General features: G+C 48.4%; 9 protein-coding genes across 9 annotated transcripts; 6 read left to right on the forward strand and 3 right to left on the reverse strand.

The window, feature by feature from the left end:
* Positions 1-1,433: 1,433 nt before the first annotated feature.
* On the reverse strand, positions 1,434-2,219 carry Asppvi_007035 (class I SAM-dependent methyltransferase; the record flags this gene model as incomplete). Its single annotated transcript, XM_043302929.1, has 1 exon — positions 1,434-2,219. The coding sequence occupies one exon, from the start codon at positions 2,217-2,219 to the stop codon at positions 1,434-1,436; it is 786 nt and encodes a 261-aa protein (XP_043158864.1).
* An 817-nt stretch (positions 2,220-3,036) lies between these two features.
* Positions 3,037-3,879, reverse strand: Asppvi_007036 (NAD(P)-dependent oxidoreductase; the record flags this gene model as incomplete). Its single annotated transcript, XM_043302930.1, has 1 exon — positions 3,037-3,879. One exon carries the CDS (start codon positions 3,877-3,879, stop codon positions 3,037-3,039), a length of 843 nt encoding a protein of 280 aa, XP_043158865.1.
* A 548-nt stretch (positions 3,880-4,427) lies between these two features.
* Asppvi_007037 (aminotransferase class I/II-fold pyridoxal phosphate-dependent enzyme) lies at positions 4,428-5,825 on the forward strand (the record flags this gene model as incomplete). The annotated part of the gene is made up of 3 exons (XM_043302931.1): positions 4,428-5,190; positions 5,244-5,386; positions 5,442-5,825. The coding sequence occupies 3 exons, from the start codon at positions 4,428-4,430 to the stop codon at positions 5,823-5,825; spliced, it is 1,290 nt and encodes a 429-aa protein (XP_043158866.1).
* Positions 5,826-6,671: 846 nt separating this feature from the next.
* Asppvi_007038 (uncharacterized protein) lies at positions 6,672-8,460 on the forward strand (the record flags this gene model as incomplete). The annotated part of the gene is made up of 3 exons (XM_043302932.1): positions 6,672-6,725; positions 6,807-7,570; positions 7,893-8,460. 3 exons carry the CDS (start codon positions 6,672-6,674, stop codon positions 8,458-8,460), a joined length of 1,386 nt encoding a protein of 461 aa, XP_043158867.1.
* Positions 8,461-9,260: 800 nt separating this feature from the next.
* Asppvi_007039 (cytochrome P450) lies at positions 9,261-11,075 on the forward strand (the record flags this gene model as incomplete). The annotated part of the gene is made up of 6 exons (XM_043302933.1): positions 9,261-9,485; positions 9,547-9,663; positions 9,737-9,836; positions 9,896-9,964; positions 10,018-10,605; positions 10,657-11,075. The coding sequence occupies 6 exons, from the start codon at positions 9,261-9,263 to the stop codon at positions 11,073-11,075; spliced, it is 1,518 nt and encodes a 505-aa protein (XP_043158868.1).
* A 283-nt stretch (positions 11,076-11,358) lies between these two features.
* Positions 11,359-12,538, reverse strand: Asppvi_007040 (uncharacterized protein; the record flags this gene model as incomplete). The annotated part of the gene is made up of 2 exons (XM_043302934.1): positions 11,359-11,961; positions 12,068-12,538. The coding sequence occupies 2 exons, from the start codon at positions 12,536-12,538 to the stop codon at positions 11,359-11,361; spliced, it is 1,074 nt and encodes a 357-aa protein (XP_043158869.1).
* A 2,731-nt stretch (positions 12,539-15,269) lies between these two features.
* On the forward strand, positions 15,270-17,378 carry Asppvi_007041 (uncharacterized protein; the record flags this gene model as incomplete). The annotated part of the gene is made up of 3 exons (XM_043302935.1): positions 15,270-16,207; positions 16,259-16,734; positions 16,801-17,378. The coding sequence occupies 3 exons, from the start codon at positions 15,270-15,272 to the stop codon at positions 17,376-17,378; spliced, it is 1,992 nt and encodes a 663-aa protein (XP_043158870.1).
* Positions 17,379-19,330: 1,952 nt separating this feature from the next.
* Positions 19,331-20,035, forward strand: Asppvi_007042 (uncharacterized protein; the record flags this gene model as incomplete). The annotated part of the gene is made up of 4 exons (XM_043302936.1): positions 19,331-19,463; positions 19,516-19,839; positions 19,878-19,905; positions 19,954-20,035. The coding sequence occupies 4 exons, from the start codon at positions 19,331-19,333 to the stop codon at positions 20,033-20,035; spliced, it is 567 nt and encodes a 188-aa protein (XP_043158871.1).
* A 2,304-nt stretch (positions 20,036-22,339) lies between these two features.
* Positions 22,340-24,301, forward strand: Asppvi_007043 (uncharacterized protein; the record flags this gene model as incomplete). Its single annotated transcript, XM_043302937.1, has 6 exons — positions 22,340-23,147; positions 23,204-23,255; positions 23,350-23,402; positions 23,447-24,017; positions 24,092-24,175; positions 24,238-24,301. The coding sequence occupies 6 exons, from the start codon at positions 22,340-22,342 to the stop codon at positions 24,299-24,301; spliced, it is 1,632 nt and encodes a 543-aa protein (XP_043158872.1).
* Positions 24,302-24,375: the final 74 nt, after the last annotated feature.

The following is a 24,375-nucleotide window of genomic DNA, read 5'->3' on the forward strand; positions in this document are numbered from 1 at the left end:
CATGTGAAGAACGACATACCCGTTGTTGAGTCGGTTTCTAGCTTGTACTAGCATTTAATAAGAGAACAAGTTTTTAGTGTAAGCATTACCAGAGACGTGTAAAGACTGTCGTTGGCTATAGCGACGGTTTTGCGATTAGTGGTTCCATACTCATACACAACCACTGTTACAAGCAGGCTATTTACATACCATATTGGCAATGAAGGACTGTTTTGCGCGGGAGAGTTTGTCTATTTTAAGATGTCTTGATATAGCACATTGTTTCCTTACCTCTTCAACTTTGAGACACATAGGACATCATCTGCTCATTTTGACCCCATCGACTGTATTTACTCGATCCGATAGGTAGAGAGGATCTAGATGTAGCCTTAGGGTGAAGTAATAAGGACTTTCTACTGAATGCTGCTAGAGCTCTAAGCCCAGCAGTTCATTTTAACTATGAAGGTGGGTGCTCTTAAATAGTACCCTTGTGATATAATTTACAATTCTGTTCTTTATCAGATTTTTAACATCTGGTAGTTAAATCATATCGGCTGTTCCTTCCTTAACGCAAACGACATTAAATTGAATCTATCACGTACGGTATGAGATGACATGTCGCTCTGCCATATATCCCGAGTGTTCTTACTATTTCTTCCATAATTTGGATCCGTGCATTGTCAAATACTATCTTGAAATTTTTATCTCACGTCACGAGTCCTTACGGAACAATAGAGTTTTCCGTGGGCCTCTGCCGTATATCTACTACGGAAGCCTAACTTTACGCGGCACATCAGGATATTCAAGATCCACGGACCTCATGTATGAGTATATGGTAAGGAAGCCACATTCAATATTCTGGAAATTTCAGCAAGAGACTTGGTGTCAAGGATCCTCATAACGTGAATCAAGACAAGACCACGGTTTCTTTTTGGGAAGTAAAATCATGTCTTTCTTTCCGTGACGAAGGTTCACTTATCTAGTGTTTCGCAATTGGATCCTAGGACTTGTATTCATTGCACTTCTCCTTTCAACCAGTCTTTATAAGCACCACCCACTTCCCCCCCACCATCTGACAAGTGCTGTTCGTTCAAGAAACCTCAAAGAGCAAGACATCACCTTCCAATGGCTGCTTTGGAAGAGCCCGATCCAATAATCCCTTTTAAAGAAAATTGATCTGTCAACGACAGTACAGTACCGTCGTAAAAACGTGATGAAAAAGACGTCTGAATATAGCAAGATGTGTGACGCAGACGTGTGCATAGGTATTCGCATGCGGGAGAAAGGTCAGACACATATTTTGTCAGCGGATGGCTCGGGCTTTTCGGTCTTTCTTACTTCGTTGTTGGCACGCAAACTACATGACATAATCTAGCAAGCGGTGCGATGACTAGTCAGAGCTCCCATTACCCGACTCCGAACGTGATAACAGATCGCGATTTGCTAAAAACTCGCTAGAGGCGCTCCGCGGTAATCAGAGCGTATCCCAGGCCTTTGACTTGCTCGAAGCTAGATCCCATTTCAATCAGTTTTTTGCCAACTTCACCACCAACAGCGAGACCCTTTTGGACGTAGAACTTGGCCACTGGCAGGACATTTTCTCGTATATCGGTGAACTCAATGACCTTAAAACCAGCCTGACGTAGAAGATCTTGCAGGTCGTCGGCGGAAGGGAGGTCCGGGACCTGGAATGTTTCTTGAAAGCATGTTAATCCTTGGGGATTGGGACAGCAAGAATCGAGAAGTATGTCCGCCACAACGAATCGGCTGCCAGGACGAAGCACTCGCGCGATTTGGGCAATGGCAGCGCCTCTGTCATGCATGTGACACAGAGATTCGATGGCATAGGCGCCGTCGTAGGAGGCATCTGGAAAAGACAGTTCCATGGCGTTGGCAAGCTGAAACAGAACTTGCGCACCGTGTGTGCTACGAGCCTGGGCCAGCTCAATCTGGTGGTTGCTGACACTAATTCCAGTGACTTGGACATCATAGGCCTTGGCGATTTGCACAGTGGCCTTTCCCGTACCGCAGCCAACGTCAAGAATGCGCTGGGCTGGGCTGGGAGAAACCCTGTTTCCCACCTCGAAAGTCAGTCGGTCGGTGGCCACCTCTATGCTCTCTTCCTTGTTGTTGTCATGCCAATAACCAACGTGGATATAGCCTCCCATCATGTCGGTCAACAAGTCGGTGAATTGGTCGTACATATTGCCAACCGTCGTGGGAGTTGTTTGAAGAGCCATGGTGATCTAACTTCAAATGAGATAGGAACTTGGGTAATATGTCAAGGTGCTATTGTAACTCAGAAGACTGCGTTAAGATGGTAACCTATCCTGGACAAAAGGTCTATGAGAGTTATTGCTCACTTATATGGGTCGCCTGTGGATGATATTTCTAGCCCTCCAAGGTTAATTCGTCACACCTGTTGAATAACCAGCGGTGAGTCCAGACGTCTAGTTAGTGTTCGGCATATGCCCAAATGAGCAGGGGTAACCTAGCCAAGATCCAAGATAATAATACCATGAAGGACGCTAGCAATGGAAGGAACAAGCTCTACACATTTTCCATCTACAGATTGCATAACTACGACCTCCTTCATCATATGCAATAGAAGATGTACATTTTTCCACCTCAAGCGAGGCAGCTGCGAATATTGCTTTTTTATTCCATTCCGGATCAGGGTATAGCTATCGTACATGGCGGTGAGAGAATAATACGGACGCCTAGTCATCGACGTATTATTAGGTATCCTGCTTGATACAAGATGCGTAGTGTCAAGGTCTCGGCTGAGTTTCAAGTCTCCAAGGTCTTCCTATGGCTATCAATTCAAGGGTTTTTTAGACCCTGAATGGCATCGTCAGTTCCTTAGTCCTCTGCAGATATTCAACGAAATGAACAATGTAAATATCATGACTTCAAGCCGCCAGTGAAAGATGGGATGATGGTAGGTAGACATTAAAATAGCACCTTTTCCAAATACTAAATCCCACTGGAATTGCTTGTTCTATAACAGTAAGAAGGATGGTTTCGAGTAAGAATGAAATGCCATATCAGATGCAGTCAATGCGGACCCCTCAGCATTTCGATAATGGAGGAAAGATCTTCAGAGCCCTTTCCCAATTTAGTTCCCTCCATTAAAAGACACTGTAAGCCCTGAAGCAATCGTATAGAGACACCAGAGGTTTCTGCCGTCTCGCATGCATTGGATACCAATGCCAACGCTGTTTCGACAGATATACCATCTTGGCACATCGAGTGAGACCGTTCCTGGTCCTGCCTCGCCAGCCGTGGCAATAATTCCTGAAATAGCTGCAGCTGCGGCAAAATCACCTGCGTTGTGAAGGAGACTACATCAATGCCTCCCACACCGGCAAGGGCCAGGGATTGGAAGAATGCCGCAAACACGCCCGCGACCATTGATATAGAGGCATTTTCCATTAGCGAAATTTGCTGCAGATCATCTGAGAGCCATTTTGCTGTGCCTAGGGACTCGTAGATCTGCTTGCTTTTTGCAAAGAGAGGTTGCGGTCCGCAATAGATTATGGTCGCCTGCTGGCTCGCCACTTGGGAGGGCATAGATAGGATGCATCCGTGAAGGTATCCCGCGGCGCCGAGCCTGTTGATAGACATGTCGGCGGTTTCTTGAATCTCGCGAGGTCGGCTAGTCGTAAGGTTTACGACTGTACGACCGGAGAGCGTGAAGGTTTTGCACAATACATCCCGAACCACGTCGTCCGAAACCAGAGAGATGATCACAGTAGTGCCGGACTGCGCACAGCTGGCTGGGGAATCGGCCACAATGGCTCCCTTCGAGACCAGAGGGTCTGCCTTGTTGATTGTTCGATTCCAGACAGTGACTCGGTAGGCTTTGTCGAGAAACGCGGAAGCAAGGGCAAAGCCCATGTTCCCCAGGCCCAGGATTKAGATCGACTCGGTTGATGAGGACATTTTGAGGGATTGGTTAGATATGCCGGCAACGAACGTGGATCAGGAAAGGCAAGAAAAAAATAAACAATTGATGATGGTCAACGTGACCATTTCATTTTATAGAAACTGACCACGTAGGATACTGTCCCTCAGGGTCTCGATGACCTTCATAGGTAATGACCCCCGCTCTGACGTGGTTATCGTCACGTACGATCAAATAAGCAAGGGATCTCTTGATGAAGACTTGCCTAATTCGGGTGTATTGAGAGTTATCGGTGGGTCAAAGGAAGCCATGGTGGATTTTGGCATCACCGCTATTTACAGCCTCAGTATGCAAATGCGCTGTGTTCAATGACTGGATACATCACATGTTCCATGCATTAAACACGGTGCGCATGACCCATAGATTCCCAAGGGATTGAAAACGGAATTACGATGGGCAATGCCGTAGATCTGCCCTATATCCAAGGCATCCCCATGTACGAGATAGTATCATTATCAACCAGGAGAATATCTCACAGAAAATGAATGATCAACCTCTTCTTAACCAGCGAGTCCATGATATTCTTGAGCGACGGCGCCGTGAAGGAAGCCTGCTGATCCCCCCATCCCCACGGTCGCATGATACCGTTGACTTTGGCTCTAATGACATTCTCTCTCTGTCATCCTCCCGTGTCCTGAGCAAAGCGTTCCTGGATGAAATTGCAAAGCATCCGGACTTTGAGATAGGAAGTCCTGGTGGACGTGTGGGGGGAGGCCCGACTGCGTACCTGACCGAGGTCGAGAGCTTCATCGCCAGAGTACACAGGGCCGAATCAGCGACCTATTTCAATTCCGGTTACGACGCAAATGTCGCCATCTGGTCATCTATTCCACGGAAAGGAGACGTGATTATCCACGACAAGGAGACTCATGCCAGCACCTACGACGGCATGCGACACAACCGTGCAACCCAGATACCCTTTGCCCACAACAATGTTGATTCATTCCGGAAAAGTGTACGTTCAGCTCAGAGCCAGTTTCCGGAAATTGCAGCTGGAAAGAAGCTTGTCTTCTTCGCAGTCGACTCCTTCTACAGCATCGCTGGAGACATCGTACCGATTCACCAGTTACTTCTTGTGGCGGCGGAACTACTGCCGCATAAGAACTACGTATTTGTTGTTGACGAAGCTCATTCCAATGGCCTGCTGGGTCCCAACGGCTCCGGTTTTATTTCCTTCTGGGGCTTGGAGGCCGAGGTGGCCATCAGGGTACATACTTTTGGCAAAGGGCCCGGAGCTACTGGTGGTTTGTGTCACCGTGAAAGAGATAAACTTCATTCAAGGCTAATATTTTGACAGCGGCTGTCTTGGCAACGAAGGACATTAAGCTCATGTTGCTGAACTTTGCCCGTAATCTGATCTTTAGCACCGGCCCAACGTTCCCAGCACTGGCGACAGTCAAAGCAAGCTATAATCTGATCACAAGCCAGGAAGGCGAAAAGGTCTGTTGAATCCGCGTCTCTTACTTTCTMAGGAGCTAACAGATTGTGCCACTAGCGGCGCGAATCACTGCAAAAGAACATAATTCACTTCTACAGGGGTCTCGAGGCACACCCGCAATGGAAAAAGATAGAACAGCTAGGTATACTGCGAGTCCCTCTACTCCAGGATTGGGACATGCGGCCCTTTCAAACCCCCATAATAGTTTTGTATACACAGGAAGGGCAGAGTAAGCCACTCGCGGACGAGCTTGGTCGGCGAAAATATCGCGTTCAACAAGGGGGACATCCATTTGTACCGCGGGGATTGGAAGGCATACGCATCATGATTCATGCAGGAAACACTGAGCAGGAAATTGATGGACTCCTGGAAGCTGTCATAGCCTGGAGCGATACCCGCTCTAAAACTATGGCCGAGGTCTCTCTAAGGAGTAAACTCTAGAAGTAAACCGGGGCTACATTGCAAAACGAAAACATTCCTAACCCTGTACAAGAGAACATCAGGACACATGGAACCATATTGAAATTATTGACACAAGAGTACAAGAAATCTCTCTGGGTCACTGGTTAGAGGTCTTTGAGCCTCCTTGCCCGGTTGTGGCTTGTTGCACTGGACAGACGTAACATAGAACATTTAATATTGGGTATTCGCTGTATTATCCTATTATCCTTCTACTAGTAAGGTATCGTCTACAGGATGGGTTTCTTAATCTGTCTAACCATTGAAACAAGCAAAAAAGATTTATTTTTCTTGTAGCTTGAGTATCATGTGAAAAGCGAGTAAATAAATGATCATAAAACTTCAAGATACTTTCCACGTACATATGTATGTACCTGTACCTCCTACATCATGACCAATGAACAATGAAATCTTCTAAATATTTGAATAAGGTTTAAGGACAACATTTGGTCAGGAATACGAAGAGGCACCACTATCAATACAAACATTCCAGATATGTATGGTACCCGACACATATGCAATATTCTGCAGCACAGCCGGGTAATCTAGACTGGCCCTTGCGTGATCAGATCCGCCACTGCCTTGAGCCCTTGGAAGCGATAGATTATTTAGCCAAAACTGACGTAAATATACTTGAAAATGGACTATCGAAGGGTTCAGACCCTGACCTCGGTTGTAGTCCTATTTATAAGCCATACATTAGCACCCGTGGTGAAGATAAAAGGCATACCCTGGGCTATACTGTCCTCCTCTATTCCAGATGAAGGACTGATAGTTGAAATTCACACGAACAATTTTGTCTTGGGTCATTTCACTAAGTTACCAATCATGTCCAGTCGACCACCAAATGAATTCTTCCTTGTGGGGGCTGGCATGGTGATTGTAAGTGTCCCCGCGACGTGTCCACCTAAGTCTTGTTCTCTCGACTCGCATTTCGAACCATGCCTGACACTCAAAACCTAGATCATCGGCTATGCAATCTATCAGAACTATCTCCATCCATTAGCCAAATATCCCGGACCATTCTTGGGCAAGTTCCTCAAGATGGAAGCAGTGCACCGTATTTTAAGCCGATCAAGTGGTGATGTTCACTTGCATATTCGGCGCTGCCACCTCAAATATGGTGAAATGTCTAGCCTGCACGGTGTGCCCCAGGGAAATGAAGCTGACCTTCGAGTTCTCCAGGACCGATTGTACGCTACGGTCCAAACGTTCTCATCTTCAATACCGTCGCAGGACTTAAAGGTGCGGACCTGGCTTCGCTTTAACTTGCACCGGTTTCTGACAGTCCCAGATATATACGTGAATTCCAAGAATATTGTGAAGGATGATTGTTACCAATTGCTCCATATTGGCGCCAAGAGCATCTTGACCGCCACAGATCCAAAAGACCACGGGCGACGCGCGAGGATAATTAGACCTGGTTTCGCCAACTCTTCTATCAAAGAATTTGAACCGAAGATTCGGACACATGCCTTGAGGCTACTCGATGCTCTCTCCTCAGCCAGCACGAGCCAAGAAGACCATTCCTGGGGGCAGCCCCTTTCGATGTCTGATTGGTGTAGCTATTCGACATTAGACATTATCACCGACCTGGTCTTTGGACGCAGTAGCGACCTCGTCCGTCGGCCAGAGTTGAGACATATCGTATCCGATATTGAAGGGATGCTGGAGCATGCTTCTTTCCTGATGCATGCGCCATATGTCCTGTTTGGGAGGCTAGACAAGTTATTGTTTAGAGATAAAATTTTCGGGACAAGAAGATATCGTGAGTTCGTCAAAAGTATGATGCAGGAAGCTGGCAAAAATCAGGTATACAGTCGTATAGCCAATGTGGCAGTCGAGGCTTCTCAGCCCCCCTTGACCAATGCAGAGATTTGTTCGGAGGTTGCACTGTTGATAGTGGCTGGTAGGGGCTCCACCTCTCTTTCCTCATTCTCCCTTCGCGGCTAATGCAGGAATCTCAGGATCTGATACTACCTCTGCCGCACTGTGCGCAATTTTGTTTTACTTGGCTACGTATGTAAATGCTTACGAAAAACTGCGCAGTGAAATCCGCCGCACCTTTCAATCTCTTGATGAGATAAAAACAGGAGCATCTCTGCAAAGCTGCACCTACCTCGAAGCATGTCTCAAGGAAACCTTGCGAATTTCGCCTGGAGTGGCAGGCGCACTGTACCGTAAGGTCGGCAAAGGCGGAGCGGTCATCGACGGCCACCTCATTCCCGAAGGCTGCAGCGTGGCCACTGGCATTTACAGCTTGCATCATAACGAATCCTACTTTTCCCAACCGGACGTCTTCATTCCGGAGCGCTGGCTTTCGGATAGTGAGACACCATTTCCATTTGCACTGTCGGCTGCGTACACTCCATTCTCACTGGGGTCCAGGGCCTGTCTGGGTCGCAACCTCGCTCTCACGGAGCTGCAGATCTTGACTGCCGCCATCGTATGGCAATTTGACTTCAGATTTCCGCCCAGGTGCGAGACGAATGTGGGAGCTGGGCATCCGCTTGGAAGTAGCGGTCGGGCAAATCCTGTAGAGTTTCAGCTGAGTGACTATATCGTTAGTCACAAGAAAGGCCCTGTGCTTCAGCTTCGCCCACGGCGGCAGTCTTGACTTGGCAGTATGGTTATCATCATGTACGTGTCTGGTAACAAGGCAAAGAGAACTACGGCGCGAGCTCCGCGGAAAGGCTGACGACGCGTTCAATTGCATGTCAGCATTGTTGTGGAGACCCAGAGAAGACGGAAGGGGCAAGAGTAGCAGTGCTTCGCGGACAAGGAMAGTGGAAGCTGTTTTGGACTTTGCCGTAGCATCACAACGGTTTCAAAGCCGCGCGCGATGAGGGCTGCATCAAAGCAACAACGGCTACTGGGCCACGACAGGCCTCAGCGAGGCATTAATCCGTTTAGGAAGTGGTACTTGGCAACTGTACACATGGAGACATAAATAGTAGTAGTATCCTGCATATCGTTCCCGAACTTGGATAATAACCCACAGCCCACTAGCTGAGTACGCATTTGTATTTTGGTCTAGTTGGGTAAACCAACTCGTGAGGGGGTCAGGGTAAATAAGATAATCAGCATCATTGAGAGAGAGAGAGAGAGAGAGTAGGCGAAGTGGAATTATCCGCTCGTGGTGGCCACAATAGCGGTCCCACGTCACTAGGGCTGACCGACTTCTTGCTTGGGGGCAACTTCGATAGCTTGGAATGCATGGACTTCCTTACGTTAACCTGCATATTGCCCCTTTGAGTCTTCCTAATCTGGGTCCTGCACCCCTTACTCTAAGCCACCCAGCCACCATATCGCTTGCTCTGTATGACGCGCCCCACGAATTGAGGGTTTGGTGGAATTGATAATAGAATGGATAGTGGACGTAGATTCGAATCGATTCCGCTACACACTCCGTTGGCCATGGACTATCTTCAAAATGAAAAAGGTATTCTGCAACACTTGGACATCAAAATTGCGCGGCCCACCGTCGTAGGGTTGATTGTTGCAGCTGTGATGTCTCTAGTGCTCGTGCTCCGTCGCCAGGCGCCCTCTATCCCAGTCATCAATGGCAGAACCCGTCTTCGAGGGCAAAGACTGCAAGACTTTCTAGTAAATGCGCAGGACCTTATCCGGCTAGGATTCAAGGTGAGTATTTGAAACATGTCATTCGAGCAGAAACTGATGATCATGATCGGACTATGTCTAGAGAAGCCGCGTGTTTCAATTGATGACCAACCTCGGTCCGATGATCCTGCTATCTTCAGAATACATCGAAGAGATTAAGAATGATACTCGATTGAGTCTTTCGCTGTGGTTTCACAAGGTTCGAGTCTCAGACAACCGCCAACCCCTTCTGATAAACAAATCGACACCTTCTGACGATACCATCGCGCTAGGAATACTTTTCTGACTTGGCTGGTTTTGCAGCGTTCCGGTTGGCCGAAATGGGGCCCATAATGCGAGACGCTATTAAGTTGAGACTCACCTATGGATTCGGTATATATTCCAACCGAGTCACTTCTGCACTGCGCTGACAAGATTTGAATCTGCAACAGACAATATTGTCGAACCAATCTCAACAGAAACAAGCTGTTTCCTTGCCGACAACTGGTCTGATAATGAAGGTGAGATACGAAAATGAGCGATGACCAAACAAAGGAGATCTGACATTATGCAGAGTGGCGTGAAGTATTGGTGTCCGCCTCGGTTGAGAAACTAGCGGCTCGATTCGCCAGCCTACTGTTTTATGGCCCGGAACTACGTGCCAATAAAGAATGGAACGCTGCACAAGAGGAATATCTGAAGACTGCCTGGAGAGCGGTGGAAGAGCTGCGCCTCTGGCCTCAGCCCCTCCGTCCCATAATCCATTGGTTTCTTCCAACCTGTCGAACACTCCGTCGCCAGGAAAGAGCCGTGCGATCTTTGATTGAGCCTGTGCTTGCTGCTCGTCAAACACAGGGAGAGCACGAGGTTGTAAATTACAATGACTCGATCCAATGGCTAGCAGATGCCGCCCGCGGCCGTTCCTACGACGCGGCCATGGGCCCACTAGCATTTGTGGGAGGCGCCTCGCCAGCCACCGTGGATCTCCTGTCTCAAGTTCTCCTCGATCTAAGCGAGCGACCCGAGCTCATTGATGCATTGCGTCAAGAAGTCTCCAATGTTAAACCGCATATCAACAATTGGGCCAAGCATGAGATGCAGCAACTGCGACTGATGGACAGCGTTCTCAAAGAAACCCAGCGGCTTAAGCCCGTTGAATCCGGTAAGTGGCCTCTCGCTATAAGCATCATAATATACGCTGACCGGCATAAAGTTATGATGAAGCGCACGGCGACGCAGTCTCTTACCCTCTCGGATGGTTACCACATCCCACGAGGATCCAACATAGGCGTATCCGTGGCTATGATGCGAGACCCTGATATATACACCTGTCCTGATGAATATGACGGATATCGGTTTCTGCGAATGCGTGAGCAACGAGGATACGAGACTATCGCGCAACTGACGTGCACTAGTCCGATTCACCTGGGATTCGGACACGGGCTGCAGTCGTGTCCGGCGCGCTTCTTTGTATCAACACAAATCAAGATAGTGCTCTGTCACATACTCCTCAAATACGACATAAAGCCCGTGGGAGAGGGGGCACGTGTCCAGCCCTATGGCTTGAATCTCCTGGCGGACCCGACAGCGAGGCTGCTTGTGCGGCGGCGGTCTGCCGAGAGTCTACTATGAGCTTGAAATGGATTGCCACTGGGGCTTCTTGGGTGGCTCTAATATGTTCTAGATTTACTGATAATTTGGCTTGAAGACGACATCCTCGAAGTATGTTCCTGCGTTGTCAAGAATATTCGGTCTAGACTAGGAGAATTGTTGGTCGGTAGAATTCGCATCCCACCGACGATGATTTTCATAGGATACAAGATACAACCCGGCAGAGCTAGGGGCCTGCAGGTATCCTCGAGATGTCGCCTCAGTATCCATGCTTTGAAGTTATACCCGCAGGTGATGAAAATCATCAGATACATATCTCATACCCACGCTGACGCAACAGCGTCTGCAACTCCTCCCACAACTGCTGTTGGAGCAGCTCTCCTTCAGACCCCTGCGCAAATTTAGACAACAAAGTCGGCTTTCCGTCCCGTAAATACCCCCCATGAATATCCCTCCCATCAGTCGTCGCGGCGTGCACATGCAGAGCGCCTCCCTGTTGTACAGAGCGAGCAGTGGTCCGCTTAATTAGCCGCGTTAACAGGCCGGCCTGGTCGGAGAAGAAGTTGGACGCACAGAACCCAGGAGTTGTGGTTATGACGGTGACTTCCCGTCTATCTAGCCGCCTGCCTAGTTCCCGTCCGATTAACGACAGGAAAAGCTTGCTACGGTAGTACTGCTCTTCACTAGTGCTGGGGGAAGGGGCCTGTCGGCATGATGATAGTAGGCATGCGTCTGTGGGGTTGGTGATGTATGTTGTCCATGCGTGTCCCTCAGAGCCAACCAGAACTAGGCGGCCACCACTGCTACTGCACTCGATGCTGGGGCTCGGGGAGTCTCTCTCTGAGTGAGCGGTGCGAAGGATGGGAAGGAGTCGGAGACTGAGATAGGCAGTGCTGATGAAGTTGACCTGTCATCAGAGGGGGCGGGGCAGATGGTTAGCACTTCAGTAATTTATTTTCTTTGTCTAAATTTCACAGAAGCTTTTGGTGGCGACAGTGCAAGGTGCAACTAACCTGGAGGGTTGGACTGTATCCATCCACTGTTAGTCGAGACTCCCGAACCAGGCCTCCTGCGTTAAGGATGGCGATGTCGAGATGAGTCTCATTGCTGTAGAGCTCATCGACAAAGGTATCCACTGAGGCAAGCGACTCCTGGTTCAGTTCTAAGATGACCACACGGACACTGGGATGCTCTCGTTCCAACTGGACTTTCAACCTTTCCGCCTTGGGGATATTACGGACTCCGAGAATCAGGGAACGCGGACCCAGAGCTGCTAACTGGCGAGCTGCCTCGAGGCCAATGCCCCCGGTCGCTCCCGTCACCAGGACGGCCTTTGAGATCAGCGACAGACCCACCGGCAGAGGCGGTGGGCGGCCCGTTATCTTTTGGCGCAGTGCGTAAGGCACTGGTCCGTCCGACGAGAAGTCCAGAATGGCCGGGTTGGTCAGGATCATGCGCAGGGGCTCAGGGATGAGAAAAGCCATGGTTGTTGAAAGAGTCTTTCGTGAAGCTCAAATATGGTCTCGTGGGCGAATAAAATCTAGGCTGGCACAGTATATATATGGGTACTCCGTACAGGGTCTCCCGCTCGCTCAAGTCTGTTGCCAGGCCACATGCAATTAGTATCCCTTGCAGACCCGGGTGTAGACATCCGTCCATTGCTGACTCTCAAGATGAATCTTTAGTTGCGTCTCGAGTTTAGTCCTTCCAAGATTTCTATTAGCTAATTTAGCTACAGGCCCGGAAATCCTCGCTTTCGGTCCCACGTTATCTGCACAGATTCGATTGAATTGGGGTTTTAAATGGCTTCCGTGACCGTCAAGAATCAATAGCGTATATCGGCCGCGTTTGCGGTACGTTGTTGCTGTGTAAAAGTCTTTTGTAACCACCGGAGGCCTATTTCATCGGCAATCCAACCGTTATTCGAAACCTCAAACCGCCAATCATTCGGTAGATCTTCTTCGAACCAGCCGCATATGAAGACCTTGCCTTTGAAGATCACGGTGGGTGGTAAACAATAATCATTAGCCCCGATCGCTTCGATCAGTATAACACATTCACGTTTGGCTATGGGCCCTGCGACTTAGAACAGTGAACTTAGGGCCACGGACAGGGATCTGTGGACGCGGATCCACTCTGGTTTCTAGACATAGGTCTACCGAGGCCTTCATTCTGTCAGCTGGCGGCCTGGGCGGCTGAGTAATTGTCTGATTAGTTCTGTGATGCCGCGCTAATATATAACAGCACTTCCCTTCAACGTCAGAACATGAATAATAAACTGGAATCCCGATCCTGCTGGTTCTACATTATGTTTACCGCAACCCTATTCTAGGTCATGAGGATACACGTGAGGCATTTGTGACATTGAGAGATAGAAGTTCCTATAACAGATAACATCCGAGCTTTCTCCTTTAACGTAATCGGTAAGCGATCCGCCATTGTATGCCAGCCGCCATGTGCTGTATTCATATAAAATGGCACTTTCTAAAACATTAGTGTTTCCATCACAATAGCTTTAGAGGCTTTTTCTGTTAACGTAGTTATATATATATGTAATATAGAGTAGAAATATAGTTTTTCTAAATTTTTTTAGGATTTTTTTATGAGTGGTAATATAGTATTATTCTTAAATACCAAAAATACGGCTGTAAAGAATATTACCTTAAGAAAATGAAACCCCTTAAAGGTCTCTACTTAATGTATATATATTTAATATAAGAGTACTTTGTATACTAAGTTTTAGGCATCCTAGATGCTTTGTTGTTGAGATATCGAAGACTTGAAAAGTGCCATTTTATAAGGAATACAGCAGATGGCGGCTGGCATACAATGGCGGATCGCTTACCGATTACGTTACATATTGATTCCTGATAGCAACAGCATGGGACCTTGACCCAAACTTAATATTCGGAGGACATTGAAACCAAGCCGACCGAAGTCTACTCCGAAGCAAAGACCTAGCGCTCATGACTTGACCTCACTGAGTGTTCTAGGAAACTGGACAAAGTCTAAACATATAAAAAGGTAGCCTGATGCTCTAGGAATCCAGAGGAGACGGTGAAAAAGAGGGGGTAAAAAAAAAAAAAAGAAAAGAAAAAGAAAAAGAAAATGGAAAAGAAAAGAAAGGGCGCGGAGTAAATATTAAGACTTATTGTGTGGTGATGCATAGTGGCTTTTACAAGCCAAGTACTGTGAGGGACTCAGTTCCACTCGCGTCAAAATGCCAAAATAGACTGCGGTCAGGATAGTAGCGCGTGATGTGAACCTCAGACCTCAGAGGACAGTAGAGAGGTTGCTCTCACCCCTGTCAGCCTCATACTAGAACAGGTCAGATGGACCGTGACCAATACTATCAAACCTTTTGCTCTTCTCATCAGGTATGGCTTGTGCGGATTGCCAATCAAGGTTACGTGATGGGAATGTGAGGCGACGAGAAAAATATACTTGCTTTTTCCAAGCTTTCTGCAGCCACATTCGGTAGATTCACCTTGGATGAGTCTAGGCCTCACCATGGGACTTCTATTATCATCGTATCATTATCCGAAGGCAACGTATTTTACCCTCCATCAACATGCAAACTCCGGAGTATCACGTGTCGTCCGGAGTACTTCAAGTTCTACGGACTCTTTCGCATATCTACAGTTGCCATTTTCGGTTATACGAGACTTAATGCAAATTCCGTCATGTCATCATACTCATCCAAAGGATTGAATATGCAGGTAGCCGAAAGAGTCGGGGCTGGTGCCGAATATTAAGGTCTGTGGACACCATTCCGACGCGGTGGAGGTACCAAGGTAAAGTCGCCCACTGTATCAGTCTCCCGTTGTGTTTCACCCACACGAGAAGGGGCTGAAGACTATCATAAGGCATCCAATGAGGAAAGAGATACTAACGCCTCCACCGCTGCCTTGTCGCTTTCCGTTACCAATCCCAGCTGGCTTGGCTGGAACCGGGCAGCTGAAGCGAAAGACGCAGACTCAAGCAATCGGGTTCGAAGCTCAGGTGTTTACTAGGTGCCTAATGGCGTTTTAATCGGAGTTCAGCTGGCACTCCAAAATAGCCACTGCACAGAGTGATATGAATGCTGGATACTGAACGCATTAATTGACTTTGCGAGTTGTTAGTATAAGATGGGCTCAAAAGTCAAGTCCTCCTTAGGGGGTCTGACCCCTCCGAATGAATTCGCGAAGTAGCATCGGTCCATTGTCGAAAGCCATGTCTGACGGCATCCACACCTACACTGGGGCTTGGATCAACTGGTCCGAAGGTGCAATCCGCGGAGCCACATTGACGTTGTCACAGAAGCATGCAGGCGTCCTAAGCGCTTTTCTGGCCATCCTCGTGTCCTTTGCTGGGTCCTTGTTTTGGATTATTCTAAGTTTTGCCATTCATCAGGCCTATACCACGGAACCCGCCCAAGGGCAAGATGCACTGCACTCCCAGCGCCAGCTCATTCTCCGCAACAAGACTGCGGCCGGTGCAGTCTGGGCTTTGATCAAGCTGCCATTTGAGAATGGGCGAACAGCATCACGGGTCAAGGCCGTTGGGCGATCCCTACCATTGGCGATATTGGCTATTCTCAATATCCTTCTGTTCGGTGTGTCTGGACTTTTCACAAGTTACATCACCAAGACCGCTGGCGATTCTACAATCGTCATCGGCCCGGCTTGTGGGGGATTTCAATTCAACGACTCAGATTCCGTCATGAGCTTCAAAACCTTGCAGGATACCTACGAAGCCGCGACGTATGTCCGTCAATGTTATCAGGGGAGCCCATCAGGACTCCTGTGCGGGACATACGCTCGTCCAAGCATACCATTTACCACGAATCAAAACGCGTCCTGCCCTTTTGCGTCCGAGCTATGCGCCTACAACGGGCAGTCGGCATTCCAAATGGACACCGGCCTTCTAGATTCGCAGACAGACTTTGGCATCAACGCGCGGCCGAGAGACCGGATTAAATTCAGGCGCGTAGCGACTTGCGCACCAGTCAAACATGGATCCGGCCTAGGGACGAGCCGGAACGACTCGACATACGGTACAATACTCTATATCAATGCTGGAGCACAATACTATATGGGCCAACCATATTTAAACTACACCTTCGAATACACCCCGAGCCCGCAGCTGGATGGCATAGGCTACACCTTGAGGTGAGTCCTCCAACAGGATGGCCCAAGAGAACGTATATTCTAATGAACCAGCGCCATGTTTGCCAAAGCCGATCCCACGGGCTTCCTGCTGACGACTCGATCATGGGCCCCAGATCCGAGGATCAACAAAACCGACGCCGACATCACTATGATGATGCTGAATCAGAACGGTGTCATGTACCTGCAACCCAGCCATGATCCTTGGATCACAGCCGAGGTTGAGAATAACCTCAGCATGGAAAACACGACATTCAATAGGACACTGTGGTCGAAGAGCTATGAGGCGAACCTCCTGGTGTGCGTGGACCAGTATCAAGTATGCAACCCAAGCAGATCTGGTGATTCCGGCTGCACCAAGCTTGGTGGCCAGATGAGTACATTCCTGTCTGCTTTTAAACTTGATGGTGTGACTCCAATTCTGGGGTTCAATATGGCCCAGCTCACAACCGTCTCACGGTTTCTCTCAGCAAACACTGACCGGAGTATGTATTCCAATGTGAATGGGCGAGGAGGCGCTGCTTTGAACGGTAAGTAAACCATGGTGATTCTATTTCCTGCATTCCCGAGCTAAATAAACCCTCTCCTCGTCACAGCGTCAATGATGGCCTACATGAATCTCAATTCATATCTTCCACCGAACCAATGGCAAATTGAAGTGTCGACGTGGTTTGCCACCTCGTTAGCTAAAGAGCAGGCTTGGGTCTTCGAATGGGCCACGGCACCAAAAAACCTCCCTCCCAACACGCTTGGTTATGGGTGGAATGTCACTGCCCCTATCAATGCGGTTGCGCGTTCTGCATGCCAGAACCAACTCATGAAGAATGCCTCAGGATACGAAAACTTTTCAATTCTTGGGCTGGCTCTCACACTCATCATTTGCGGCCTCATTGTGATTATCGGGCTCACAGTGGATACCGTAGTGGGCTGGCTGCGACGTGGAAAGGCCGTTTACAAGCGGGACCAGTGGGCAGTCGAGGAGACATTGGCCCTGCATAAGGCAGCGTATACAAATCTAGGGCTCTGGCGAGACAATGGAGAGGAAATGCCGCCAAGTTCAATCCTTTTGAGCCACTCAGCCTTGTCTGTCCCTCATGGGGCTGAGCTGGACACAGAAGGTGTTGGCACGGGAATGAAGCATGGATACGCTGTTGTTGGGCATGAAGTTCCATGATACAGGAATTCTATATACTCCCGGCTCTGCGACGCACGGATTAGGCACTGGGATGAGTTTTCTTCCAGGGATTTCGGCGTCGCCCAGATCAGAACAGACGGTATCAGGCAACTAGCTGACCTGTTCTACCTCGTATGCAGGGAGGAAGAGCTGTTTAGCAACCATTTCCGATTAGGTCCTCCATCCTAGGAGATATAGACAGGTTATCAGAAAATAATACAATGTCTTCTGCGATGGCTTGTTCGTGCCCCAGCAATAGACAGACCTCTAGGCAGTCCGAGTCTTTTCTTGGGTGGATGAAGCGTGGCATCCACCATTGCGTCCAACAACTCACCCACACCAGTACCTGTGGTGGCCGAACATTCAAAGTACCCATGGACGCCGCTGTCAGTCACAAGCTGCATGATAATTTGATGCCACGGGGCATTCTTTCTTCGTGAGGGATCCTCAGCATCGCCACCCAGCAAATCACTTCGACACCCAACCAGAAATACCGCGGGGTTCTTTCGTGGTTTGCAACACCTATCAGCGATCTCCATGCCTGCTATCATATCATTTATCCTAGCACTTATCGCCTCCTCCAGTGGGTATCCTAAATCCAAGTCTTGTGCCATTATGTCAAGAGGAAAACAGATCAAAGCAATATCAACAAGGCCCTTCATTGTACTCCGGTGCGCAAAGTCAACTGCACCACGGTCCTGTGCATTTTTGGAATCCTCCCAAAATTCAAATTTCTTGGCATATCTGGGATCCTTGGAGTTTGTTTCAATCTCATATATCGTGCTTTCCAGCGGAACAGAGGTAGTGCCGTTGACGCGATCCTCTGCTAGTTTAATCAACGCGGATAGAAGACGAGACTTTCCCCCGCAGTCTACCCCGCCAACCACGACTTTCATTCTCCGTGGTGGGATGCCTTGATTTTTGTATATTAGAGCCTGAGCTGATAAGAAGGGAGCGCGTCGATGGTGGGTACCTAATGTCATCTTCGATTCTCGAGTAGTGCTGGAGCCAACCGCGAGCCGAGCTAGGGAATTGTCTCACTGAGGAGGCGATCTCAGCTTTTATATATTTTTTGGTCCATCTCGTATTCTGCTACTAACCCCAATAGGTGCAGATCAGGCGAGACAAGCTGGAAGAGCCACTGCCATAAAGAAACAGAGGGAATATTATTGCATGGTAATATCGTCCTTTCTAAGAAGGAGGAAATTCTACGAGGAAGTACAATCTTTTACTATGAAGGTGAGGGATATGTTTCTAAACATGTACTAATGAGTAGAACTCCTTCAAACCTGTTCATGTCGCCTGTTTCCTCTCGCAAAGCGTTGACTGTTTACAACTATACTGCGTAATCAGAACTGCATCCTCACATCATCGAGACCTGCGTCAATTGTGTTGAAAGTGTCTCGAAATAATACTGTCGAAAGCCATTCCAGACTCTGATTAATAGTTATGCGATCTTATCAAGCAAATATGGACAGCCAGCCAATAATGCCAGAGGTATTCGAGTACGCCTTGTCTTGGCCAAAGCCAAGTAAGCCAGCCAATCCAGCGTATCTCTTGGCCGCTCAACCACTACCTAGGTAGGGATGGCCTCCAGACCCCTTGAGGTGAGATTAAATTGATACACTCTTTTTGACATAGCCAAGTTCATTAAGATTAAGCGATTCGCCGGGAACCCAATGTTTTCAATCCTCAAGAACTTTAGGAAACTGCAACAACGCCCATCAAAAGCCCAGTTGTCCATATTTTGTCGAGGTAACCCAAAAACGAAAGAAAGAAAGAAATAAAAGAAAGGCCTTCTGATTATTGGGCCAGGAAGACCGATCGGTCACGAAGAACTCTTTGCATATACAAACGGCCATTTCCTTATTGACGAACAACGCCTAGATGCTCTTTGCGATATTGCTGCAGTCGCTGGTGATGAGCCATCTCCCGTAATTACGATTGAGAAGATGGAAGGGGGCTTCAGCAAGGCTCTTCTGATGAAGAAAGAAAATGGAAAAGAGGTTGTTGCCAAGATTCCCTGCCGCATTGCCGGTCCAGCGTGCTTAACAACAGCGTCTGAAGTCGGCGCTTTAGAATACAGTATGTCTCCATTACTTGCACGTTGTTTAAGTTGCTCACACCAGCCGATCAGTTCGGAAACATACAAGCATCCCTGTTCCACGCGTTCTTTCATGGTCCTCAGACAGCTGGAATCCTGTAGGTGCCGAATACATAGTCTTGGAGAAGGCCGCCGGCGTTCCACTATTTCAGCGATGGGCCGACATGGCGGAAATTGACAAGTTGGACCTCATAAAGAACTTGACGAAGCTTGAGGCCCAATTATCATCTATTCAATTTCCCGCGTATGGTGGTCTATACCTTCGAGCAGATGCAGGGGCCCAGCTCCCCACTTATCAAAGGCTCAACGAGAGTATTGATCCGTCACACACGTTTTGTATTGGCCCTTCAGGTGATCGTTCGTTTCACTTTGATTGGGACACAAATCTCGGACAGTCAAAATGGGATTGCAACCAAGGACCATGTGAGTACCGTGGATTGTGACAGTGGCACAAGCTAACCCATTGCACAGGGAACACGATGTCGATGTCAAATCTGGGGATATCTATCGCAAAACGGGAGCTAGCTCGGATATCGAGCAAGCGCTTGGATAGGCCACCGCCGTTCTACCAAGGAAGTGTTGAAGAACAGACCCAACTTTTACAATCCACAATGAGCTTCATGCCAATGTTGGATTCCCACCCAACTCTAACCAAGTCGAGCCGGCCTATATTGTGGCACACAGATTTGCATATGGGAAACATACACGTTGCTCCCGAGGCAAGCTCACAGATTGTATCTATAATTGATTTTCAATCTCTATCAGCGTTGCCAGCATTTCTTCAGGCACAGTGGCCCATATTCCTGAGACCCCCGCAAAATTACACAAAGGGTTTGTGCAACCAAAACTTCCTGATGAGTTTGATGAATTGGATGAAGAAAGCAAATCACTTGTGCGACAGGAATGGTCCCAGGCAAAGTTGGCAAAGGCATACGAATTTTCAACCTACCTTGAAGACAGATTTGCCTATGATGCTATGAATGTGCCTCGTGTTTTCCGAGAGCTTTTTAGTCGGTGTGCAGAGGTCTCCGAGGTTGGAGTTATTCCCCTTCGAGCATGCCTAATAGAAATCTTCTAGAATTGGTCGGGCCTGGGGTTTACTGGACGATGTCCTCTCTTCTTTACAGAAGAGGAGATCAATACGCACGAGCGCCAATTCGTTGAGTATCAAGCTTGGCATGAAGTCCAACGCCTTGCATTGGAATGCCTAGATACTGACGCTGAGGGGTGGATTGCGCCTCAGCTGGATTTTACCGAAAAACAAAAGCAGAACCGGGAATTGCTGTCTATGTTCCTCGAGCGGATGGCTGGAGAAAAATCGCGGGAGGAAGCGTGGAAAATGTGGCCATTTCCGGATGAAGCATGAATCATACGAGCGAGTGGTCTGTAACTGGGATGCAATCTGCTCGCTGCTTGCATATCCCCATGCTCTGACCGGACAGATGGAGGGAGAAATAGGAGAAATACCAAACTGGTAATGCTGTGTTTAGGTGCTGGTGATTCTCCTAGTAATCCAGCACCCCCTCTAAGCGCATACTAGACAGTGATACCTTAGGTGCAAACTAGGAGTACATTGTCCTTAGTTCGCTTTATCCATGCCTGTCACTAGTACAGGGCCCACCTTTGTGGGATGATGTTCATCTACACATATTGGAAGCTCATCGGAATGCGATGTTTTAACGCCCAAGTGTAGTATTACATATTGACCTCTTTACTTCAGTTAGAATTTATTTGTAATCTGCACAGCCCAAACAAGCTCGGTCCAGAATCATTTCTTTTGATTTCTCATGCCGAACCTTCTTCAATGAGAGCAGTTAGGGCAGTGAGTGGTCCGTATTCTGAGACCGACGCTTGATGTGGCTTGGCTTTCTGATCACCATATCGCCAAGGCGAATGCCATTTTGGTGACAAAACCCTCCCATGCCAACCTTGAATCCAAATCTGTATCTGTGGGTGGAATCCTTGTGAGCCAAGCGGGAACAGCACTGTCGTAAGGAAGACAAGGATAATATTGACTTTTATCCGAAGTAGGGAATTCTATGAGGAAAGGCTAGAACCTTTACTGCGATGGAGTGACTTTTTTTTTTCGAACATGTACAGAAGAACCTTAATCCTCCCCCTGAAACGATTATTTTCTCCCAACTATTTTCTGTGCGGTAGGATTGGAGAGACACCCCGGGAAAAGCCATCGCCACGAGACTCAGAGTCAAAAGCTTTCCACCGCACGGAGTTCGGAAAGAAAGAATAATAGGGAAACCGGACATCGTTTGCCTACCTTGATAACCTCAGAACTTCCTTGGCAACATGGATAGGCGTTCGACGAAGTTAAAACTGCCAAGACACCACCCACGCTCAGACTACCAAACGGCCCTTCCATGGTACAATGTGGCAACTATTGTTTAAAAATCAAATGCACGTCAAGTCATTGGTCGTTTTGTGATCCACCTGTCTCGAACCGACGGAGCTTCGGAAGATGGAGATTGTGGAATTCCGTGACCGGGGTACGGGGTAACGGGGCTTATCATACCATCTGAGATGGCTGCTGCAGTTTAATGATTTCTCATGTCGGAGAAGCTTCAACGTACGTAGAGTAACGGGACGGTGAACGATTCTTCCTCCGTGATAACACGGCCCTTGAGCGTGTGCCGATGCATAGAGCTGATTTGCCTTCCAAGAGGGTTACGAGGGTTTTGCTGTAGTCTATAAATGGGTCGAGAAGACGTATCGCAAGGAATGTAAATAATCTGGAGCGCAGCCTGTCCTACAGGAAGGGTTCCCAATTTTAGTGCAACTCCAAACCATCTCAACTTGTACTACAAGGGATTATACAATGTTACCACCTCAGTATGTTGAAGAAATGTCCACAAGTGAGAGCTCTTCAACAGGGTCTTTCCCGAACCGTGCAGATCCGGAAACCGCCAGCCAGATTTCGAGATCTGTGACTCGCTCCGACATTGACGCCATTTCACGGATCGCCTCCTCTGTCTGTACCCCAGCACGACGGAGGGAAAGCCGAGGGGCGGCGCTGGACACAATTGCAGAAGATGACCCGGCACTCGACCCGACCAGGAAGGAATTCGACGCGTACAAATGGGCTCGTACCAAGCTCAACCAGCTCGACGAGGAAGGAATCTTGCGTAAGCATGCGGGTGTGGTCTTCAAAAACCTCAGTGTCTCCGGGTCCGGCGCAGCGCTGCAGCTTCAGGAAACAGTTGACTCGACTCTGTTGGCTCCGTTCCGTCCGGACATCTACCGAGGGATCATACATTCAGCGCCCAAGAGGCAGATTCTGCATAATTTTGACGGTGTGCTGAGGAGCGGCGAGATGCTCATGGTCCTCGGTCGACCGGGCAGCGGCTGCTCAACCTTCCAGAAGACAATCTGTGGTGAATTGCACGGGCTCGACTTACATCCGGACTCGGTCATGCACTACAATGGAATCCCCATGAAGAAGATGCACAAAGAGTTTAAGGGCGAGTGCGTCTACAATCAGGAGGTGGATAAACATTTTCCACATTTGACCGTGGGTGAGACTCTGGAATTTGCCGCCTCGGCCAGGACGCCATCTCATCGGTTGGCGGGCGATTCTCGCAAGAAATACGTAAAGGAAACAACACAGGTAGCCATGGCAGTGCTGGGCCTGTCCCACACTTATAACACCCGAGGTCAGTTTTAACACGTGATTTGTGGGTGCATGCATCAGCTGAGTCGAGATGTACAGTTGGGGACGATTATATCCGAGGAGTATCTGGCGGAGAACGAAAGCGTGTCAGGTAAGAAATCCATTTGCTCATCCATCCTCTACCCTATATCCTGTTGACTCTACAATTTTCCAAGTACGAGTGGCGGCTGACATTGTTATCACAGTATTGCAGAGATGGCGGGTAAGACGAAACCTCCACCCAAGGGATTTGGCAAATGTGAGGGTAAATTTCGCTAACATGTTACTTCCTTGTGTCTGCAGTCGCTCGAGCTCCTCTTGCTGCTTGGGATAACAGTACACGAGGTCTTGATGCTGCCAGTGCTCTGGAATTTGTGAAAGCATTGCGAATCTCAGCCGATCTGACCGGAAGCTGCCATGCTGTAGCAACCTACCAGGCATCTCAAGCAATATATGACGTATTCGACAAGGTTATTGTCTTGTATGAAGGCCGCGAAATCTACTTTGGGCCATGCAAGCAGGCAGAGAAATATTTCACCACGATGGGTTGGGTCAACCCTCCTCGACAGACGGTTGGAGACTTCCTTACTTCCGTTACTAACCCTCAAGAGCGCAAGGCCCAAGAAGGGATGGAGGACACAGTTCCCCGAACTCCTGAAGAGTTTGAGAGGTACTGGAAGGGTAGCCCAGAGTACGCTGCCCTTCTGCAGGAAATCAAACAGTACGAGTCTGAATATCCTCTCGGGGGCCACGGGCAAGAGGATGTCACAGCTGGGAAGCGAATGGAGCAGGCAAAGCATGTCCGGCCAGGAAGTCCATATCTTATCTCCATTCCAATGCAACTCAAACTGTGCATGATAAGGGCCTATCAGAGGTACGTTTAAATGCTACTTGACATCAGCATCATTGCCTCTCGCTTGGGTAGTTAATGACAACTGGCTTCTTTAGGATATGGAACGACAAAGCTTCAACTCTGACGTTGCTTGTTGGTCGAATCGTCATGTCTTTGGTTGTTGCATCGATTTTCTTCGAGTAAGTTTACTATAGATCTAATCACGTCACATTGTGGTGACAATACTGACTATATCCTGCAGCACTCCGGATGCCACTGCTGGTTTCTTCGCCAAAGGTTCACTGCTCTTTTTTGCCACCCTGTAAGCCGATGATCCCCTGCCGAGAATCTGACGAACTCCGGCTGATCTTGACGTTCTGAAGACTCAATGCCCTGATCA

This window comes from Aspergillus pseudoviridinutans (genome assembly GCF_018340605.1).
Source record: "Aspergillus pseudoviridinutans IFM 55266 DNA, scaffold_4, whole genome shotgun sequence".
Classification (NCBI taxonomy): Eukaryota; Fungi; Ascomycota; class Eurotiomycetes; order Eurotiales; family Aspergillaceae; genus Aspergillus; species Aspergillus pseudoviridinutans.